The sequence below is a fragment of the Neodiprion virginianus genome, chromosome 2 (assembly GCF_021901495.1).
Source record: "Neodiprion virginianus isolate iyNeoVirg1 chromosome 2, iyNeoVirg1.1, whole genome shotgun sequence".
Classification (NCBI taxonomy): domain Eukaryota; kingdom Metazoa; phylum Arthropoda; class Insecta; order Hymenoptera; family Diprionidae; genus Neodiprion; species Neodiprion virginianus.
Window position 1 is genome coordinate 8,952,453 of NC_060878.1, and position 24,462 is coordinate 8,976,914.

At 42.1% G+C, this 24,462-nt stretch overlaps 1 protein-coding gene across 6 annotated transcripts in view; it reads left to right on the forward strand.

Annotated features, from left to right (window-relative positions):
- The window catches only part of LOC124298790 (homeobox protein araucan), a 67,645-nt gene that overhangs the window by 37,787 nt on the left and 5,396 nt on the right, over nt 1-24,462 (forward strand). For 4 of the 6 annotated variants that reach the window (XM_046751281.1, XM_046751282.1, XM_046751284.1 and 1 more), the window contains 3 exons: nt 2,323-2,724; nt 11,470-11,603; nt 21,671-22,080. In XM_046751281.1, coding sequence (XP_046607237.1) covers nt 2,323-2,724; nt 11,470-11,603; nt 21,671-22,080 — 946 coding nt within the window. The remainder of the gene's footprint in view (nt 1-2,322; nt 2,725-11,469; nt 11,604-21,670; nt 22,081-24,462) is intronic. The other 2 variants (XM_046751283.1, XM_046751286.1) reach the window with 1 other exon arrangement.

Genomic DNA, 24,462 nt, shown 5'->3' on the forward strand with positions numbered 1-24,462 from the left:
GGCAGGCAAATCAGTACCCCCGAGTACCTTCTCTCCTAGGATTGCAGGAGCGTACGTCTTCATTGTCGAGTGCCGGTTTTACAGACAGATACTCGCAAGACCGATTACAGCCACTTATTCGTATTTAACGAGCCACTTTTTGCCATTTCACATATCTAGTTGGACACGTAAGGTTATGCGCATCGTACGCGACATTCTCCTGCTATTATTCTACGCATGGTTGTTGCCGCGATTCGAGGTTCGACATTTTCGCGAAAATCATTATTGGAGCTCACGGTGAAGCTCGTTTTGCATCATTAACATATCAGAGCAATTCGGCGCTGGTCGTGAAAAAATCATTACATTTTTATCACCGTTACTTATTCGAATAAATTTGAGTATCGGATAAGATCGAAGATTGCCGATATCTCGTTATAACGTTCGTTTGGTATCGGGGATAATTAAATTAATAGAAGAGAAATAAAATGAACCAGTATTATACGCTTGCGAAATGGCTAATCAGCCGAGAATTTGTGCAGGTCTGATAATTTTCATGAATATTCATTCTTGTATGACATTAAATACGGTCAACGTCGGGCAATCAACTTTGACGTACGTCGACGATCTATTTTTTATTCGAATTTCAACGCGACGACCTGTTTCTGCCACGTGCGAAACGCATCGTAGGTAGCGACATTTTTTGTCGTGGAACTTTCGCAAGACGAATTATCATCTTCCTTGTGAATTTTACCACAGTATAAATTTTGTTCTCCAAACGTGTGCTGATCTATATTCAGATTATACTTGAAATAAAAATGCGAAAAATATCAAACGATTTTTAAAATTACTGCAAGTAATTTATGATCGCGATAAGTAACCGACAGGTTTCACCTTTGGCAAGTTAAACTGACTCTCTTTTTTCACTAATTAGGTTTAAAAAAATTGTAGTGACTGTTTTCATTTGTTTGTTTGTTCTTTGAAATTTTTTATATGTACGTTATATATATATATATATGCCCACGTAGGAACATAATACAAAACTATCCGAGCCGGTCCGTTTGTGTTTTTATTCCGACAACAATATGGCACCGTCCCAGAAAAAGCCGTTATTTCAGACCTTCGGTAGATTAAAATCCGCGCGAAACTAGAAAAGTTGAAATATATGCTCGGGTGATCAAAGATATTTGACTGATCAAAGCTTGTCGCGGAGAATTTAATACGATTTTTTTAAGGCCGTGTTATGTAATTGCTGCCTTGGTCCGACGTGCAGACTTGAAGTTAACGATGCCCGAAGATTTTGTTAACAAGCGGTGCTTCGTCGTGTATTGCTATGAAATTTTCGTAACAGCTTGATCCAAGTTGACCCTTACGCTGTACAACGGGGTCAAAATGAACACACAGCATCTTTGCCGTGAATTCCGGAGGAAAAACATCCGTAATAATCTGATGTGGTCCAAGATAAATAATAAAATATCTTCCTGTTTTAAATATCTGTGTCTTGAGAGTTATTCAGTTAATTTTCAGGTAATAATTGAAAATTCATTGAGCTGTGATTTTTTTAGTAGAATGATCCATTTATCGCTATTTCCTTGTTTCATGAATATTTTTTTTTTCACATACTAAATTTCGATTTGCTAAAAATAACTAATTTGCCTTGAAATATCGTACCGATAGAGTTTCTCAGAATTTCTTCAAGTTATTCGAATCGATGTGTTCGTTTCTACGCAATGATTTTTATCGTGTTAATTGATACACGATGTAATTAATGTCTATAAACGAAAAAAAAAAATACGTATTAAAAAAAAAAATGAAATAAATTCATCACTATAATTCAACGTTTTTTACATTTTTCGGAAAAATGTCATTTCTAAATTATCGCGACAGGAATAAAATTTGAATTCATAATTGCCGGTCCACTATATGAAAAACTTAATTATCTAAATTGTTTTCCAACTACAAAACGTAACATCGAGAGAAATTTTTGGATCGTGGTTACTTTGCACGTATCTCGAATATTCCATCGTTTACAACCATACTTGACTAAAAAAATCCAGAACTGTATACGAAATGAAAATGAATGTTTTTAACTTTAACGAAAAGATTCAATACACGTTACTATTAATTTTTACTCTATGGTAACTCGTTCTATAGGTTTTAGTAAAATATTTTCTTCACCCAATGCGAATGGAGAAATGTATAATTCAACCAAAGAAATCTAATTTTGCCAACTTGGCAATGTGCAGTATCAACGATGTACTAATAACGACAATACTTTTCCGCCAACTGCAAAAAATGAAACCTTACCTCACGATATTTATCATAAAATATCGATTTACGTTTCAGCTTCTGGTTAGCGGTGGCCAACCAACCACGGCGACGTCGCCAGCGATGTCATCAGGCGGGGCCCTGAGTCCCGGGGCCCTGTCACCGTCATCGACGGCAACGACGACGACGGGCGCCGGGCCCGGAACCACCGGTGGAGCGACTACGCCGGTCGGTGGATCGACGGGGACCAGCACAGGATGTTGCGAAAACGGACGACCGATGATGACGGACCCCGTGACCGGGCAAACGGTCTGCTCCTGTCAATACGACAGCGCGGCCCGGCTGGCCCTGGGGGCCTATCCAAGGCTGGCCCCGACGGCGACGTCGTACTCCTCCTACCCGACGCCCACGCCCTCCACCACCGACCAGGGGCCTTATCCCAGCATCGGGATGGACAGCTCGGCCTTCTATTCGCCCCTGGTAAGTTCGAATTGTTAACGATTCGACACGAGGATTTTAGATGTCGATACACTGGGAAAAATTTCATTTGTTACGGTAACTAGAAAAATTCAGTAAAACGGGTATCGTTAAAAAAAACTCTTTTTAACATTGTTGGAATTACGAGAAACCGTAATTTTCATTTTCTACCTAGAACTACATTTATCGATTGTGGTAGAAATGAGAACAGTTAAGGACTGAGCGGTAATCGGAACTATAAATTTCTCTCAGTGTACCTTTTACCATTCATGCCCGATATTTGATATGGCCACACTGAGAGAAAAAAGTCGTTGAATCAACTAAATGTGCGCTCATGGGCGATGAAATGAATATTTCTTTGTCTCAATTCAACGTCTGTTGGTTTATCGAAATGTTTAGTTGATTTAAATAGTCCAGCTGCACATTTTCTTAGACCGACAGATATTGAATTGACACAAATAAATATTTATTTCGCCGCCAGTGATCGCATATTTGGTTGATTCAACAACTGTTTTCTCTCAGTACAGTTGTAATTTGTAGAAAGATTTTTTCGAGTGAAATGTCCCTTTTTTTTGGAGTGAAAACTGATTTACCCTTGCGGAGAAGAGTGAGATTTGACCCGAGAAAATTTTGGAAAGCTTTCTGAATTCTCTACATAGTTTTGCAAAATTTCTGTAGTAAAATCTCAGTCCTGTCAAAGTAGCTCGGCTTTCATTCCAAAAAAATTTTAGAAAATAAACGAGGCTGCTTATTTTAGTCATATTTCATCAACTGGTTCAGATATCTTGCGGAAATTGAAATTAGGCATCTGATCCAATTATCCATAAGAAATCCTGAAATATGTATCCTACATTATTATTTGACTGGGATTCAATTGATCCTCCAATAAATCGGTACACCCAGAAAAAAAATATCTATACGCGTAACACGAATTTATCAGAATATATTTTCTTGATCGTAATGACTATTTATTAGTACGAACTGAGTTCAATCGAGTCGAATAAAATTTTCTTGCGTATGCCAAGTGAATAATAGGTATATAAATAAAATCTTTTTTCTAAAAGCGAGACGATGAGAAGCGTGTAAAAAAGTTGACATAGAAAATGGCAGCATTCGTAGCGACTTAGTCAAGTATAGAAATTAATACCATCATTCGATTAATCCTGATGGAATTTTACTCAAAAAGTGAGTTTCCGTCGATCTGCTCTTCGGTAGATTGAAATACGAGGCAACAGCTTCGTAATGTAAGATAAACGCACTAGTTGCGACTCGACGCGTCTGCGCCTAGTTAAAAGCAATATTACGTCAAGTTACTAGCATTTAATACTCCGTGATTCTTGCAAAAAATATATCTTAATGTACGTCGTACGGATAAAGTGAATTGAAAATAAAATTCAAGAAAGAATTAATAAATCTTCACCGTCTGCAGATTGTCCTCGTGCCGAGGACGTGTTACGCTACTTCGATACTTTATTATTTCATTTTTATTTCCGTTTGTAATCGCTCAATTATTGCGCTCGAAAATATTTATCGCCTTGCGTCTTATAGGCGTGTCGACAAGCGGTTGGCTAATAATACGGCTACTTTGTTTATGTCTTATTTTTTTCGTACTTACAATTTTATTATTATCTTTTTACTATTCGGCCATTTACAACTCTGCTCGTATAAATTTGACACAGTGACATTTCAATGTCGTCATATTTTTACTCGATGAGAATTTTTTTTTTAAATTTATGTGTCGCGACTGCTTCTTTGTCACAATGCCTATTTGCAATGCCGTTAATTGCTCAAAAACAAACAAAAAAAAAAAAAAAAAACCCGTTAACCAAACTGGTAGAAAATAATATCATTACGAAATAGCTCTTTTCACGCGTTGGTTAAATCGTCAAAATTTTTTTCATCCTTGTGCAAAAGTATCGCGCAAAGCAAATTAATCGTAATATTTCATACGCTAAGTGAAATATAGTAATCGGATAAATCGTATTTCTTGAGGTAACTTTTCCCAAGCTGATTGTTTCTCTTGATTTGTTTGTAAATGGCTGAAACAATTCTGAATTTACAATGTCATCCCGTGCGTATAAATGTGTTCTCTGTACAAGACGGTATGCGTTATTATATTGAGCAATGCTAAAGAAACGAGGCGGGCAAAGGGAACCTTATGCCTTTGCGACAGATGCCAGAATTCCGATTCTCCGCGGGACGCAAGAGAGCCGGGCCAATTAAATTTGAATTTATCAACATAATTACACTAATTGGCTGCCTTTAGTCTGAGCTGTCAATTAATTCATCTTCCGACAAGCCTCACCTTTTTCTCTATTTATCGTCTCTCCTCTCAACACCTCTACTCTTAACCGATCTCCGCGTTCGTGGCGGTAAAGGAACTAAAAATCAACCGAATTCCGGCTATTCTCAATCAAATTAACACTCTCGCATTTCCTCAGCCGCGAGTAATCGATTTATTTCATGCATTTCATCCTGCATCTCGGTAGCTCCCTGAATTTTTATTTCCCTTGATTTATTTTCTCTCATCTTTGTTTCTGACATTTCGACCTCTCATCATCTCACGCAAGTGTATAATTTGACGTAGATCGACTAATCGAAATAAAATCAAGACGCATCGATCGTTGATGAATATACGATTTATACGATGGTTTGCTCGAACCGTTAAAGGCAGAAAAATAAAACTGTCGCCGTCGAGCAGGCGAAGGGATTTCTAACCTAAGGCAATCCGAACGCTCGACGCGGTCCTGATTTCGAAAATTAAATCAGCAGCCATCTGTTGGCGTGAGAATTGTTTGTCGATATAGAGCTGATAAAAATCTCTCCCAAGGGGGAATCCTGGGTGTGTATAGTAGCTGCTGTTCATGGAACAGAGGAAATAATAGAGATGGAGGGAAGCGGAAAACCCGTCGCATTGAAACGGCAATAGAGTTATTTCGAGGCTAGCCAGCCGTTGTTGCTACCTTTCTAGCCTGCTTGAAACGAGTGTAATTATTACATCCGATATCTTGATCCTAAATACACAATAATACAAACGTTGCGTATTACGCCTTGTTTGCGTGAACTGCGCGGTGTATATTTCTCTGTAACTCTCGACGTCCAATTAACATGCAAATCTTTACTCTTTATTTGTACAATGAGAAGGAGAAAAAAAAAAAAGGAATACATTTTATACGATGTGGTAAATATTTTATACAACGCGAGTATATTTTACGCGTTCCCTCGCGCATGTTTTCCGTACCCGATGTAACCGTTTCTGTGACGGTAGAGCGAATCTACGAATGCGCATGCGCGGAGGAGTTAAGACCGGTCTTTTCTACACAGTGCGCATGCGCTGTCGCGAACAAATTTGACACTCCTCCTGACGCGTACCTAACCTAAATTTCGTGATTCGTGAAAAAACGTGTGCAACAAAGTGGCGACGGCCTTTTCGCCGCGCGTATTTGCAATATTCGTTTTCGGCTCACCTATTACGCAGATTACAAACTTACGCTAGGTACCAGAAAAAAAAGTTTACTTCTTTGTCACACAATATACTATTTTAACGAAATTCTGCTCCGAAATCATTCCCAATAACGTGTGTCAATTGACAAGCACGGTGATCGCGACTCGAGATCCTGTGCAGAGGCTCTTGATTAGTTCGTGAGATTATTCTGCCGGTATTAATTTAACAGAATTTCTTTTATGGTAATGGATTCCCTCTCCGTTCCTCATTCCCCCGGGTTTTCTCGACACGCGGAATCCCGCGGGGGCTGAGAAAAAGGCGTCGGTTCGTCCGGCGAACGGCGTCGCGTCGCTTCGCGTCGCTGCGGTATCGATTCCGCGTATGTATTATACCTACGTGTATATATAGGGTATACGTATGTTATAAGCGAAACCACGGGACCCTTTTTCTCTCTCTCAGCTCGGCGTTCCATAGAAAACCCGAGGCACGATATTACATATATGTATGTAGGGATGACGGGAGTCTCGAAGGATATACATTTATTTCTCTGCCGCGGAACCGCCGCCCCCTATATAAGATTTGTTTAATGTTTTTTCGCTCCGACGTTACGGCCGTTGCTTTTGCCTCACTCCATGTAACGTTATATACACCGAGAAGAAACTAACCATGCGACAAATCCCGGTGTTTTAGCTAGCTCCGCTTTATTATACAATTCTACTAGTGTGCGGAAACGAGCAAAAAACTTACCAGCGATCGATCGAGATCTGTCGGAGATTTGCGCGATTCGCGTTCGTAACACATTTATCGCTGTATTGCGACTTGAACTGCTCATTCAAAACGTTTGTAATTAAAGTATTCGTCGTTGACGAGAAAATAAGGAAAAAACTTAATTGAGCCATCGATGATAAAGCCGGCAGGATTAACTTTTGCCCATCCCATCACCCTGTTTTTTTTTTTTTTTTTTTTCAAACTCGGTTTCAAATTACAAAGAGAAAATTAGATTCGTTGATTTGTGCATTTTCATATCGTTCAATAGTCAAAATTGTTAATTTTTTCACTGGATTATTCGTAATCACGTACGTACAAGATATTTTCAACGAATCTTATTCTCCTCGGTTCGTATGCTTGGTAAAAAAAAAAAAAAAAAAACAAAAGAAAAGAAGTTGAGTAACAAGTAAAAAGAATTAACGGTGTTTGAAGGCATAAAAAAAATTGTACAACTGCTTACTCGAAGGAATAAACCAATGAAAACAAGCCAATACATCATTCTGGATGTAATACAATACTGTATGATTAGTGTGATCTATTTTCAGTGTGCATGACTGGTAAAGTCGGGCGTACTATCGTATTGTACTAGCTTGCGTGTGCTTATTTTATTGCCATTGTTTTTGTTAGCGGTCGCGAGTTATTACTCCGTGATAATAATTACCCACCTTGTTATTCATTCGACGTTGTTGTACAAATTCAAATTAACACTGACCATTCGTGTAATTTACGTCGTCGATTAGATGTACTTTCGAGTCAGGATATTAAGTCGGTGTCAATTTCAGGGACCGTAAGACAAGGTTCCATTCCATTCGCCTGTCACAGAGAAGATTAAGTACCTACTCTGCGGTCAAGTTTTCAGGTCGGATTTTAGTTTTGCAAGTACATGAATGGAACCGGCAAGTAAATCGATCGAATAACCGGTAATCGTGTTTGGAACAACCACTGGCTTAACCCTTGTTTGACACACTTCGGTAGAACCGCGTAGTTGACATACTGGGGTCATTTTACCCGAGCGACAAAAATCGTTACGCAAAGTAAACTGTTAAATATTTTTCACTTGAAATTTTTTTTTTTGCATGTTCTCAAATGGCTACTTTTTGAAACAAATTATCAAAACGCCAGATGGCACCACAGAGCCGATTTTTTTATAATTTGGTACTTCAAATTCACGAAGAAATGGTGCGGGGTCGTTTGTACCCCAGGGATTGAAGCAAGGGTTGAAGACACCGCAAATAATCTTGGTAAAGATACGAGATGTGTAACGAGATTCCACGCGGCGTTAGCGATTTCTTAATCTCGGTTCGTTACGCCACGGCAGGAACGAGTTGAAAGTTTGACAATGCAGATAATGCCCGACGTGGGAAGATCCGTGGCCGGATGCTTTCGGTGCGTGGCATACCTTGCAACCTACGCTGCTTTACAGGCTAGATACTCGAGGGGTAATGGCAAGTTTCGATGACGAGCGTTATAGGTTAGTAAGAATCGGATTAGCATTAGCATTGAATAAAACGAACTCCAGGGAGCGAGAACAAGCGCAATAAGAGTGCGCGATACGGCCTCGGTGGTCCCAGGGTTTAAAGAATAAAATAATGCCGGTCGGTCTGACTGGAAGGGCCTGGCGACATCTACGGACTCGGTTGCGAACACACCGAGTACGGAACAACTCCGAGCCCACGAGGACTACGGCTTCACGAGGGGGTAATTCGATTACCTCGACTTTGCCTTTCGATCTTGTCTACTTCTCGACACCTCTGCGCAATAAGGTGCACCGATACACCAACCTACTCGCCCTTCGCACTGCTTCGGTACGCTGAGAAATTGACCCTTTTAAAGATTGAAAAACGGACAGCGGAGAACGAGAATCGCATAAATTCTTCAAAATATGTACGACCGTTGATTATGGCTCCAACATTTGTCGACATGGCGAGAATGGGAACGGTTTTTAGGGCGCTATTCGTACTTCGTTGAGATGGTTGTCCACATCCACAAGGTGAACCTGAAAAATTTTTGCCACGGTCTTGAACTCGTTCTGGCACCGTTCGAGATTCACCCGTTACAAATTGTACTTTGTCGGAGAATCGAAGGGCTGCATTTTTGGTGAGAAGTCACGGTAGCGAAACGGTGAAAGAGAGACCGCAATGCGTTCCAACGTCTCATTCGAACCACGCACGCTTATCAACGAGTTAACGCACCGAGGCCTGATCGGTTATTGTTTTCAATATCTATCCAACTACCAGGCAGCAGCTCTGTCGGACCTCCTGGACCTCGGTGACTACCCGCAGCTACCCGTTAAAACCACCTGCCCGCATCTCTCGGTCCTTGGTCCAGGACCCTTGTCCTTTGGTGAGAAGAAGAATGGGAAAACGGACGTGCGGATATTTAGAATCGAACATGCTCCCTCTGGTTCACAATGTCACAGATTCACCGATGTCAAGACTATACCGATCGATTAACACCGTCGAAGACGTCCTCAACTTTGACCCACATATGTCCCTGACCTGTCCTCGTGGTCAAGGTGAGACTCTTTCGATGGATAATCCCAACGTCGTGTTGAAAAACTCTGAAGCTTAGGTCAAGAATCATTCCTCGGAGGCTCTTCCTTGGAATATAGAGTAATAATAATGGATGGTCACTCTCAATGGGAAAATGGGGAACGGATGAAAAGAATCAGAGGCCAATAAGGTTTGAGGTGCAAGTCAAGCAGCGTCGCGACGCGTCGGATGCCGTCGGAATAGCGCGGTGTAATGCGATGCCTGTTGGCGTCAGAAATGTGACCTAAGCTGGCCCATTTTCTAATAATAACCCATTGTGTCGCCATTAGGAATCTCTAATGCCTAGCTAATGCCCAAATCTAACTCTAGGAGTTCCGAAGCGGAGGAGTGACCTGACCGCCCGGGTCCCAAGGATTACGCACCAGGCTTTTCCAGTGACACGGTGTGCTGGTATTTCTGAAATTCGATTCCATTGTGAGGTTCTAATCGCCGGGTCACGCTGCGGCAGGTTTTCGACTTCTTTCGTTTTTCCCCACTTTGTTTTTGGTACTAAAGGCGGAACGGATTCGTCCGGGGTGGTAGATCACGAAGGTACCTACTGGTATACACTGATAGAAAATTTTATTTCCGGTTACCGCTCAGTCCTAAACTATATTCATGTTTTGGCACAATCGAAAAATATAGTTCTGGATACAAAATGAAAGTTAGTTTTCTAGCTGTTACCGGAAAGTCTAGTATCCGTTGCTATTCTTTCTCATTACGATCACTCTTACTATATTTTCTTGCAACTGTTGCGAAAATGTAATGCTTGTGCAAGAATAAATTGACGTTAAAGCCTTGTTTAACTAAAAAAGTAGAGTAAACCGAAGACACTGATTTTGCGTTGCAATAACCAAAAAAGGATCGACGATAGCGCAAAATGGTTAGGCGTACCTCGTGTTACCTCGTAATTCCAACGATATTGAAACAGTTTTTTGGACGATACTTGTTTTACTGAATTTCACTAGTTACTGTGACAAATAAAATTTTTCTCAGCTTACCTACCGGTATCCTACCCGCGGGATGCGAGACGCGAGCGAGCTTGCAGCCAGCAATCAGAGACCCCGCAGCACCTCTCCTTTATTCAAAAGTCTCCTCGGTCCTCGTATAGCTATAAATCCCAACGATTTACCGCCACACGTTTCCTTATATATTATACACACCAGGCTAATCGCGCGAACGAACCTTAAGCCTCCGACTCTTCCTTACGATATTGCCAATCGCTCGAGATAACCTAACCGTGTCTTACACGGCTCGAACGTTTTGCTACGGGAGCGATCGAATCAATCTCAGGACAAATCGAATCGCTCAACTTCTTTTTCGCTCCTCGTTATATATCGCCCTTCCATCCTATCATCCACCTCTTTCACGTTCAGACGCTCCATCTGTCCCCGATAAGTATTGTTCACACGGCAGTATTCCCGACGAAGACGACGCGTCTCATCCGCATCGTTTCAAAGCCCCATGAACTATTGATGCCCGTTAAAATTAATTTGTTATTCGAGTATAGGTCTCGTCGCTTCGTCGCGTACGAGTTGGTTGAGTAAGTAATGGACACTTTGAGTTGCTCATAAATTATTACGAACAAATTTCTGACGTCATTTGTCTGCTCACTTTTTTTTTTTTTTTTTTTTCTTTGCCCCTCGAAATACCACCACCGCAGAGTATCCGTATACGGTACTTAAAAACCCATTTATCTTATCTTATCTTATCGTCATTCTCCTTTCGACGAACTTCTTTTCGACTTAAGCGTAGTGTAACGTGTGGTAATAATGAGGTAACGATTGCGACCGACCATCGCCGAAATCTGTAGCATAAATTTCTCTGTGAAAAAAAAAGAAAAAAAAAAAGAAAAATAAAGTAGAAATAAATAACAATTCAATTCCTTGCAACGTGAATCCTGTCCTCTCCTTCGGACTCTTGGTGTAATATAGTGCACGGGCACTATAACCAATGGCGGCGGTCCAGCGGTCTAATGAAAATGAATATTTGAATGTGTTTCAGGGTAACCCCTACGGGCTGAAGGACGCGACGGGGATGGGAATGACGCCGGACATGGGCACCGCCTGGGGCACCGCCGCTCTCCAACCCGCAGCCACAGGCTACTATCCCTACGATCCAACCCTGGCTGCTTACGGGTAAGTCTTGCATTACGCATATTTATTCACCTTAATTAATATTCATGCACGCCAAGGCGTACCCTGCCGCCTCTGTCCCTCTTGTTGAGTGGCGGGCATTCGGCCCAAAGAGAAGTACGAAGGGAGAGTTTTTTTTTTTTTAGAATTTTCTTCCGAATTGTTCTTTGCACGCTTCGCTTGGTAGCGAAGAGAAATCCACAAATTTTTTTTTAATTTTTGGCGCATGATACAGTCAAGTCGAAAACACTAGTTTTTGTCATTCGTCAAAACATAGTTTTTGAAACGATCCATTGGTGCCGCTTTAACTCTTTGAGTCGTGCATTGTTCTGCCAAGTCTACGAATCTGAATCGGAAAGTAAAAATTTTAAATGAATGATCCACTGTGGTGGACGAAAATTTCAAATTTGATCGAATACGGTCAAAAAACTCTATTCAGGGGTTGTTGGGCTTGCTGATTCGATTAGCTGTTCTGAGTTTTCAAAATCTGATTTCAAATTCGTGATCAGCAGCCTCGAAAATACCTGGACAGAGTGTTTTGTTCGGTTTCGATCGAATTTGAAAGTTTCGTCTGTCGTATTGGATCTGCCATCTTGAATTTTTTAAATCCGACTTCAGATTCCTAATCAGCGACCCCAAAAACTTTTAGTGTATAGGAGTAACCTTCTCGGAAATGAATTTTTCTTTCAATTTTCATGATTTTACTCAATCAATTTGTTTCTAACAATAATAATTTTCATTATCTCGCAACAGTTACTCTCGTATATTAATAATCTATTCATATATTATCAGAAATAGCAAAAAGTCGTTGAAAACTTCTTTAAATATACAATATATGTATATAAAATAGGTGGTAAGAATAATTACCACTGTGACTCAAAAGGTTAAAGAAGAAAATTAGTAGCCTCAAAAAGTAGAGCCAGAATTTTAGCGAATAATTTATAGTCCAATTGTGAGCTCGCACAATCCTCGGAATATAACATACAAAATTAGCATAGTTTTTGATTTTACGTGTACGTGTAAATATCTACGTCCGTTCCGGTTTTTGAAAAATGTGCAAAAAAGACTGGGTATTTTTATTGTAGAAATTTTTTTCCCCTGATCACGTTCCGGTATATTATATATATATATATATATTTGCAATCGAAAGATGCGATGGAAAACAAGAAAGCTTGAAAGAGTTGGAGAAAAAAGAGTTTGCTAACCGTTTTCCGACGACGAGCGAATATTTATGGTTGTAGAACTTTCCGAGTGTCGATCTTAAAACTTGTTTTCTTTTTTTTTTCCTTTTTTTTTTTTTGTTTTCTTTTTTTAAACGCATAATAACACGAGGATGACGTGGTGTCGAATCAGGTATCCACCTATAACCGAGGCGCGAGTCGAGCCCCGAAGCAGTAGCGGTGACTAATCAACAAATTCAATTGGACGTCGTCTATTAATTACAAGAGTAATTAGTCCCCGATAGCCGATTCGAATCTCCTCACGTTGTCGATATACATCGACCGATTACGCGTATAACCCCTTTAATTAAGGGGCTGACGATGCTGCCATTATCCGCGTTACACACAGGCAAGTACGATCTCCTTGAGTAAGCGGGGCACGGCGGCAGCTTTCGAATGGAGGAGAAAGTCGGACGTCCAGGATCGTTGCATAGGTGGGCTTTGGGTATTTCGAGATAAAATTGGGTGGTGGAGAGATAAGAGAGCCGGCATAGGCGGGCCGTCGACTCTCGGGGCGTAATCTTCGACGCCGCCGACTCAAAAATAAACGGTGAACTCGAAGGGCGTGGATTTACGCGGACAGGCGAGTCGGGAGACGGCTCATTAGTCATTGGCAAGCCGGGGTTAAACTTAGACACTTTTTGGAAAGCCGTTTCGTGTACTCCGCGCAATGTACCCGCGTCTCGATGTAAGAAAAAAAAATAAAAAAAATAACCGTGTCGACGCCAAGGAGAGTCGCGGTGACCCGAGTAACTAACTAATATATTTCTTAATTCAATCCTCTCGCGAAGAAAGCTTCACATCGATAAGCGCTTCGCGTTTATCCGACTAAAATACCACCAATTTTTTTCCAATCGCATCACACCGCAATCTGTCGTAACGTAATTAATGGAAATTCAATATTTATTTTCATGAAATTTTTTCACTCTGGTTACGAATTCTCAAATATCGCATTGAAAGAATAACAGGCCAATGATAATCAATAATTTGTAACGAATACTAAAGTTTGAAAGAACTGAAAATTATTGTTATTATTATTAGTACTGTACTAAATTATAATATATGTCTTTTAAATCCCTGCCAAGTTTGTTTTTTCTCTTTCGTTCAACTAATTAAATAAAATTTAATTGAATTGCGCTTCTGCTCACGACGCTAATTCGTAATCAGTAGCTACACACTCGAATCGTGCATACACGGCTTTACAGAATTCAAAAATACATAACGTGCAATCTAAAGTATACTTCGTTTGGAAATTAATTATTTGACAAGAGGTTTGACCCGTCGGAACCAGCGGGCGACTTTGTGGTTTTATGCTAATTCAAAAATCTCACGATTAACAAGTCAAATATTTCGATGGATCGACACGCTATCCTATGGTACAACTTCCTCTTTCTGTGGTTTTCTCTCCCCGTTGAAGTGGGGGAAAAAAAAAACGAATAAAGAAGGAGTAAAAAAAAAAAAAAAAAAACAACCGTGAACAGAAGTGACATAACTCCACGACGTGGCTTTGACATCGGTAACAGGTTTTTCATAATACGAGTCTTGTGACGGCGTTGATGGAACGCGAAAGCCGCGCGGTGTTTTTAAAATTCGTTCTTTTTCATTCTCGTCTCTGAAAAATCGTCGTTATAACTCATCGTAAATCGGTATTTCAGCGGATCGTTGTCAAGAAATTAGTAAAAATTAAGCAAGTTCGAACATCCCGAGTCTTCGTTACCGGTTCGAAAAAAAAAAAAAAAAAAAAAAAACGAAACGACAACTTGTCATCCAGATGTTCAAGCGCTAGGTATACCTGTACAAAGTAGTTTTCTGATTTTCATCATCGCTCTGCGGACGGATCAATTTTGAATCTGGGCCAAGAGGGTGCGGGAGTATCAGAGGGTTGGTTGGTCGTTACATTCGGTACACGTATACGTATATATATATATACAAGTATATACGATCGGAGGGAGGCGAACGATAGGACAAACGAAAAGCAAAATGGCTGTAGGCGGTTGAGCGTTGAGTGGGTGTAGAAGTAATGGCGGTTATTCCGTTGGGTATATACTCCGCTGCATCACTAACGCAACTACGTAACGTAACGCGACGTAGGTACCTATACCTACCCGTCGTACAACGTAACGCGCAACGCAACGCGACGCAACTCGACGCAACGTATCGGCGGCTGGTACCACGGTGCCGGTGTCTATAGACACGGAGGAGTCGGAGTTTATCGATTGGGTTTCCACCCGGGGGTTTTGCCGCCTCCCCCGGCGCCCCGGCGCTCAGCCAGCTCTCACAGGTGCTTTACTTGCCGGTTGGCAACCCTGCCCGACGCCGCCTCCGCCTCCCCCTTTCCCCTCCGCCCCCGTTTGCTTTACAGGCATGCACGTGCCGTGCCTAGATCTGTGTGTAGGTGTGTACGCCCAAGCGTGTGCAGCGGTGGGGTAGGTAGGCATTGTTTATTACGGAATCCACCCTCTCTGCCAACCCCAGTTTCACCGTCGCCACCGACTGAGCCTTTACGAGCCACTATTAATTTACTTGCTTAATAATACTACCGTCCTCCTCCTCCTCCTCCTCTTTCTCTTCCTCTTCCTATTCCTATTCCGATTCCTCATCCACTTCCATTTTACCTCGTGTACCATTGTCGTTCCGTGATGTATAAACCACCGTCGCTTTCCATCGCTTTGATCCATTGTCTCACCCTGCCGGGGTTCTACAACTTTTCATAGTTAACCCCTTTCAGTTTTGACTGCCGGATGGATTGGACCTCTTTCTCTACTCGTCTTTTAATTCCTCTTGTACGGTAGTCGGAAACAAACTAACTCTCGGCTCGATTTCAAACTCGAAGGACCAGGGTTGAAGGATTCGGTACGTCCAGGGATGCTGGAATTGAAAATGCTATTCTTTTAACGGGTTAATTTTAGCTGAAAAATTCACTTTCACTGATTCACGATGTGTGACAGAATCGAACGTTCGAACGAACTTGACATCAATCGGATTCCAGTTCTGTCAAATCCACCGTTATACCCTACGTGTAATTACTGCCAGTTGTTTTGACGTTTTGATGCGATGTTGCGCCTCGCGATTACAATCTTTCGAGTTGGTGAGAGATGCGTGAAATCAGGTGCTAATTCAATTAGTACACGTGTCACCATCATCATTTGCTTACATAATTAGATTGTCAATTTGTATGCTTTGAATTGAATTATCATTCCAATTTAAAAGGAAATTCATGCTCCTCACGCGGAATTTATCTCATATACTGATCTTGCTCCCAAAAGACTCATTGCCAATGCCAGACAAGTTTCGGATGACGTTTGGATGAATATTGATCACCACTCTCCTAACGATGTTACACGTTAGATCTAGTAAATTATAATTATTATTACTATTTTTATTTTTTTTTTTTGTAGTAATAAATTTGAGCGATCCTGACTAGACATTTTTAGGTTTGTACAACAATTTCTCGGCTAGTTCTGATTACGTAAAATTTGCAAATTACCGGTTTTCACTTACCGTTTGACCGATTTAACGAAAAATCAACAATATCGCGAGATCGAAAAGCAAATTTAAAACGTCCGGGTATGTAAATTTAACAAAAATCAGCTCAACAGTATCGTGTGTTATTAGATACTAAAAAGGAGTGTACAGTAAAAACACTTACTCTTGCAATAACTAAACGTGGAATAAATTATTCTTCTGATATTTTTATTTCTTTCAGTCAAGTCAAAGTGATTACATTCCGCGGTATTTTAACAGTCCTTGTTAATTGTTTTGACTAGAATTAATTAAGAGTCATGCGTAATCAACGGAAGCTTTACCGATTGATTAATTACACTAGACAACACGAATTTTGAGTCTGGATTCTAAATGTTCAAATTTTGATTTCTTCCACGTAACTAATAGGCGAAAAATTAGTTTTATTAGATAAAGTTTACTTTTTATTTCAACGTGCTGCTACCTGCTGCTTATAACATCAACCAAAACCTTCAAGACTTATTTATCAACTTAAAAAAAACGACAAAGGCAAACTTTATAAGTATTAAATGAAGATTTTGGTTATTATTCGATGTATAGAATGAAAATTCATTCACTTAAATACAAAGTCGACAAAAAATAATTTTTTTGTTTAACTGTGAAAAGAAAAAGAGATTAAAAATTCGTAATGTTGGCAAAAAAAAAAAACGAGCGTGTGAGAAATATCAGCGGATATACGTTATGCGAGGTATATAAATGTACGTAACGTACACATAAATAAAGAGTGCATCGCGGAGTCGTCTAATGCAGCGAGGGGGATAATGGCGAGGGATTAAGGAGACGTTAATAGAATTGATAAGAGCCATGGGTGTTTGCCGTGCAGTGCCGTAGACGAGTGGCGCACTCGATACATTTTAGGGGATGGTTGCGGGGTGGCTCAGGCGTATACCCACCTCGGAGCATTGAATAAAGCTCTTTCGCACCCCTCGCCCACATGCAGCCCTCGAGCGAGTCCCACCCTCGCGATCCGCGTCCATAATGCCACCCCTACCTTCCCTTGGCTCCGCATATAGGAATATACACACGTTCAGTGCGCGGGGGCGGTGAATCAAATCTGCGAAAAAAATACCCTCATAACTCGGCGTTTCGCCCTTTAATACACTCGCAGACTCGGGAGCAGATTTCGTACGACACACGGTATAATAAATACAAACGCAACCACTCGTGCCTGCCGCTGCACGGAGACGCGGGGAAACACCTGCGGACAAACCGCAGCTGCGGATCCTGGAGGTCGGAGTACTTTTACTACGGGCTATACCTAATTATAGTAATAAAATCTCATTTCACGTTTTGGCCCTTTGAGAGGGACCCTCCTCAGAACTGTAAAAGCATATTTTATTTACAATCAAATTTTAAGTATACAAACTGTACAACGATGCGAAAAAATGTGCAAATCCTTTATGAATACTTGCATTAAGCATCCGTGAAACTTAGTTCAGAAAAAAAAGTAACCGTCAATCGAACTCAACTTGTGTCCGGAAGAGAGAAGCTAGGTTAGGTTCATCATTCTTGTAAAACTGCTTCCAACAATTACAACAACGAATATAAACATTAAGTGACAAAACATTTCTACTTTTGTGCACTGAGAAAAATCTCATTTGTTATAGTAAGCAGAAAAATTCAGTAAAACAGATATCGGTAAAAAACTGTTTGAATATTGTTGAAATTACGAAAAACTAGGTACGCGTAACCATTTTGTGCTATTGTCGATCCTTTTTTGGTTATTGCAACGCACAATCAGTTTCCGAGGTTTACTCTACTTTTTTAGTTGAACAAGACTTTGACGTCAATTTATTGTTGCACAGACATTAAATTTTCACAACATTTACAAGAAAATCTAGTAACAGCGATGGTAATGAGAAAGAATAGTTACGGATACTAGAATTTCCGGTAACAGCTATAAAACTAATTTTCATTTTGTACCTAGAACTATATTTATCGATTGTGGTAAAAAATGAAAATAGTTAGCGGTAATCGTAATTTAAAATTTCCGGTTTCCGAACTCCCGCGTGGTCTAAGAGAAAAGACGGGAGCCAGGAAGAAGCAGTTTGACAAAAACGATGAGCCAATGTGCGAGCTACGCTGACTTCATGGCGTCAAGTTCAAGTGCTTTTTCGTAGCTTTGATTACGTCCGCTTCGTTAAACGACGGATGGACGGAAGCCAGGACAACAACCCCTCGTGCATGGATATGCAGGAGTCAGCCTGGACCGCATCGGCGTCTAGAGCTAGGCGAATCCCGAATCCGGCGTACCTAGGGCAGCGGGCACTTACACAGCGGCCGAGGGGGTGTTTGCCCGTCGGTGAAGGGGGGGCGGCTATTGAAGCCCACCGAGCGACGATGCGGGCGACGTAATTACGGGCGCTCTGCCAATATTGGTTAACCTTTCCAGGTTGACGTCGCCATATGCAAAGCCCGTAATGAGTCGCTCAAGAGCTTCGCTTCGCCGCTCGCAAGCTCTCGGTCTATTGCTAACGCCCTGCCGCATAGGCACTCCCTCATATCCGACACCGCTTATAGGAGAGGAGACTCACCGCCTAGTTCCAACCTGCGCCGTATCGTTATTACAATATCCCAGGAGCTTGCGGATATATGCCGAGGACTCGAGTACCTTATTAATACACTCTCGGTCGCGTATGGCGTGCCACAATTATACGGATCCAAGTTTATGGGCTCGAAGATTAATTTCTGGCTTCAATGGAAGATCTTTCGGTCAGGTAATCTCGAAAGCTCGAAATTATTCTCCGTATTCTTAGTTTCTTGATTTTTTTCAAAATTGAAGCTAGAACCGAAACAATATCGATGGTTGTCCAAATCTTAAAACGTATCAATTTTTCAATTCTTTTCTCACAAATCCACAACAACGTCGAATTTATTCTCGAACGGTACGATTTCGTACTCATTCCCAAGAGTGGAAAGGAAAGGAAAATAAACCAAGAAACGATAGTCGCTAAATAGATGAACAAAGAAGGGTTAACACAAAATGTCCGTTTCATTGGCTGTAGAGAATTTCGTGGTTGTAGATACCTCTTCAGCCATGTTATTTCTGGATCGTTGATTTTCCACGGAGTTTACGTCGAGCCGAAGCTACAATGGCGGCGGCCAATCGACTGTATTTTTTCTCTCTTCTATCTCTCTGCTTCGCCTCTTCTTCATCTCCTTGATGGGTGTTTTTTTTTTTTTTTTTTTGTTTCTATTTGTTTCTTCTTTTTTTTTTTTTTGTCTTTTTATTCTTTTTTTTTTTTACCACCTCTTCCGCCTCGACTCTCTTCTCCCGCGTGCCCGTACCTTGACGATTTTTTGGGAAGTGAGCGAACGGTGGTTTTATTGGAAGAAACCAGAGCCTCTGAGAAAGGCTCTCGGCCTAACGCCCCGACGCTTGGACTGCCACCGCATTGCGCTGTACGAAACCGTTCCCGCCGCCTTTTTTCCCGTCTATAAAGAGGTATAGACGGCGGTTTAATAGGGGGTGAAACGGGCTTTTTATTTTCTCGCTTCTCACCCCGGGTGCCGGGGACCGAATCCTGCAGCTTCGCTCGCTCCCTCTCTCTCTCTCTTCGCTATATCGTTTCTTTCGTCTTACTTTTTTCTCCTTCCTCCTTCTTCTTTGTCTCGCTGCACGGCGCGGAGGATAATCACCACGGGGCTTAAACCGCTATACCAATCCTCGTAAATGTTATACTTATGTACGTTATACCGTTTGTCGAGTCGTTTGGTGTAAAGGAAACGACAACGAACACGTGAAATTAAGTTCTCTCGTGTCACCGTCCCACAATCTCGGCATATCGGAGTTTTCTCTCACAATGAGAGAAATTTTTACTTCCGGTTACCGCTCAGTCCTTAACTATTCTCATTTTTTACCACTATCAAAAAATATAGTTCTAGGTACATAATGAAAATTAGTTTTATAACTGTTACCAGAAAGTCTAGTATCCGTTACTATTCTTTGTCATTGCGATCACTGTTACTGTATTTTCTTGTAATTGTTGCAAAAATTTAACGCTTGTGCAACGATAAATTGACGTTAAAGCCTTATTTGACTAAAAAAGTAGAGTAAACCTCGGAAACTGATTTTGCGTTGCAATAACCAAAAAAGGATCGACGATAGCGCAAAATGGTTAGGCGTACCTCGTTTTTCGTCATTCCAACGATATTGAAACGGTATTTTTAACGATACCTGTATTTGTACGTTATGCCGAATGCAGTCGCCGTGAACAGTATGTGAAAGCGGTTCGGCGCTCGTCAATTTCGGCTACGAATACATCCACGTCGAAAACCTGACGAGAAACTTACTTATCCTACCTCGTGTTGAATAAGTAAGAAGGTCGTCGATCGCTCGGGGAGTGGATCAAAAACTCGGAGACGGAATCACGCTGGGATACGGAGTTTCACTATCTATACCCGTTACACGAAACTGACAATTTAACGATCCGACGTCTATCAGCCTCGCCGATCTTGAATTAATGCCCGATATTACCCACGGACCAGAGCTGTAGCGACGAAATTTCAGCCACTCGAGACCGAGTATAATCATAAATGGACATTGTCAGAGAAGTAACGGTTCACCCGGTCCGTAAGATATGCAGAAGCACAGCCACGAACGCCTCTCGATAAATCACGAGGATAGAAATTCTTGATGAATATTCGTGTCACCACCGTTCGCGTAACGTCACAGAGGCGCAGCGAGTGATTCGGTCGATAAGTTTTTAAACAGCTCAAATGACTCGTGCGAAGCGATTATGTTATACCGTTACTGCTCCAAGAGAACCGATTTGTCCGACATCGACCGTCGTATTCTCGATGAATGGATCGAATTACAGCATTTCTGTAATAGGTGTACGTAGGTATATGTGAGGAGAATTAGGAAAAACGAATGACTGGATGAATGGATCGTTGGTCGGACAAACGAACGGATAGAGCTTTGACGGAGAAGAAAGGCATTAGGAGTTGGCCGAACCGCGAGGGATTTTTTATTTTTTGTAAATACTAGGTCTCCTTAACAGCACCTGTTAAATCGTGTATAGTATAAAGTAGAAAAGAAATAGAATAGAAAGAGAGGCTGTAAACCTGTTTATTTTATTCGGTTTTGAGGTGAAAGTTTATCTTGTCACAATGAGGTATCTATGGGTTTATAGCGTTGTCACGAAGCGAGGTTGCCGGCCTGGGCCGTTTGACAGGGCCGTTTATACCTCCTGGCGTTGCGCAGGTGTATGTTGTAGTCAGTGGGTAGGATCGTAGGTATCGTAGAGAGGCATAGAAGCCTCGGCGCTGAGAGAGGAGCGAGGCTGCCTAGGCAGGGAGAATTATACTTGCAGATTTCGATTGCAGAATCTCGTTTAGCCTGGATCAGCCTGGGTCAACGTGGTCGTGTATTTGCAGGTACGGTGCAGGATACGATTTGGCCGCCAGGCGCAAAAACGCGACGAGGGAGTCGACGGCCACGTTAAAGGCGTGGCTGAACGAGCACAAGAAAAACCCGTACCCAACCAAAGGCGAGAAGATCATGCTGGCCATCATCACCAAGATGACCCTCACCCAGGTATCGACTTGGTTCGCCAACGCCCGGAGACGGCTCAAGAAGGAGAACAAGATGACCTGGGAACCGAAGAACAAGACCGACGACGACGACGACGCCGTTCTATCCGACTCCGAGGACAACAAAGAAAAGGACGAGCTTACGGGCGACGGACGGGGGGACAGAATCGGGGACGACGCCAGGCGAACCCTCGACGACGCTGGTGAGTTGTTTTTCCCAACAATATACCTTGGGGGTCGTCCGCGAACAACGTTGCCACCTCCGAGGTGGGGGCAGGTTTAATTTTTTTTTTTTTCCATTCATTTCAAAATAAAACTCTCCTCGGAAAGATGTTAACGTTACTTTAGAACCAGGGCAGCTTTGGGCAAAAAAAAAAAAAAAAAAAGAAAAAGGTCAGAACTGGTAACGCAACGTACGGACGACCCTCCGTCATCTTACCCGCTACCGGTTACAGGGGTGGTTTCGGGTTTTCCGCTCCACCGACTTATGTTCTTATACATTTATTTCATTTCTTCTCGTCTTACGTCGTCGGACGAAAAATTTTCGAGTTCCAAACCCAATGCGTTTGTGGATATTTCTATTGTACCTGACCGATCGAGTCGGTTATTTGAGCCGCTTGAGCTGGGGATGTCGCCGAAGTCATTTCCTCATCGGAGTATTTAAGAACAGCATGTATAATATATGCTATTTTACTGCAGCGCGTGGTCGTGAGACGGTCGGCACGGTGAAACGCGAGAGAAAAAACCGGTTCTCGTAAAGTTTCTTTAGAAATTATATTCGTATCAGTTTTATCGAGGTTTAAATTCTCGGATTGTTTTTTTCAACTACGCAAAAACTTGAGACGTAGAAACCGCGACTGAATTTCAACGTCACACGTTACGTTGACGTCGCGACGGCTTCGGCTGGATACGTTTTCGTATCGCACCTTGTACCCGGCAATCTATACGCCGCGGTTAGCTATTCCCTCTAACTACAGCTACGAGGTGAAAACTCTTTGTTCGTTTTATTAGAAAGGATGTATAAGAACGCCGAGCGGCGGTCTTGTGAGGCGTGAAATTTTTCAACCGACAGTAAAATAATTAAGATTCGTTAATTCGTGACTGTCTTGACGGCCCGCCTCGAGCTTCTAAGCGTAGGTTCCTTGTACCTACGTCTATCTCTTCCGTACACGGCTGTTCCTTATTGCGTACGTATTGCCACCTGCGGATGAATTACACGACGAAATTGTACGGACTCGGACGACGGGAATCCGATCGGGGACATATGTTGCCCGCGGCGAATCCGCGACCACTCTCCACGTCCAAGACGCCGTACCGCAATTAGCCGGATGGACACCATACCTATGTCAAATTTAACAAATTTTTCCGGACCAGTTGCGCTACCGCGATTCACAAGTTCTCAATTTAAGACTCAATCCAGAGCGAAATGGGCCTTGCCCATTCCAAGCCACGGCATGGCAAAAGTCCCAATAACAATTTGCTGTAACGATCTTTCTTTTCGGTTTTTCTGTACAAATCTTTGCGCTAGTGAAGTCACGTTCTTTTACTCACCAAACGTTCACTTCGACTGTCCGTTCAGTTGACTGCTCACAGCATTCCGAAACCATTCGTACGAAATATTTCTACCTTTTCGTAACAGGTGCCTGGGTGTATCCTTATGTGCAGGAGTATCCATTTTGTTTGTATACCGTTATGAGACGATGACAGGCAGTTTAGGAATTGGTTTTGCGATCTGAAACATTGAACTTACCGCGCTACTGTAGATAATTTTTCTGTTTTTGAACTTAAGCGAGATTCAGTTGTATCCATATATTAATCGATATCTGTCAGGAAAATTTCTCTGGTTCCAATTTGTCCAAAATTAGCAGGAAACCTCGGTAAAGGTATTACTGGCGAGTAATATCCAAAATGAATTAGGCTTGTCTCAAAAGGAGTGTGTAAACTCGTTTCAATGATTGGGGGATAGAATTGGGCTGTCTAGGTTATATGGTACAATATCGGGTGTATCGGATGGCACGAAGATTATACGGTTAACTACGGATAAAAGAGGGTCAAAAGTTAAAGAGCCACTTGTGGACTTGCGGCGGTGGTTGGTGGCAGTATCTATTTAGCGGAGCCATAAGGTTCCCTTTATAAGAGCGTCGAGGGTGAGGAAAAGGGTGTGGGCGCCAGGGGAACAGCGAGGCAACAAGCCAAGCCGAAAGCAAAGTTGCGACGAGCCCCTTCCTGGGAATTATCGGTTGACGACCCATCAACTAAACCCCTCTGCCGACTCGTTCGAACCTCTTAATGAAATTCTCACCCCTGACTGACTGGGAGGCTGCAGGCTGGCTGCCCTGCCTGGGGTGACGAGGGGGTCGAAAACAGCTCTCTCTACGAAATCTCTCGCGCCCCCAAAGTGGTCGCAGTTTTCCCCGTTGCCACCGACACTCAGCCCTCCCGCCTCTATCCGTTTCATCCCGTTATTCCCTAGCGACTCCCTTTTTTCGCGGCACTGCAGGATCCATCGCCCTCCGCACGGAATAACCGGCGTGCTCCCCATCCGCGGGATTTCACCCTACCCACTACGATGACACGCATATCCC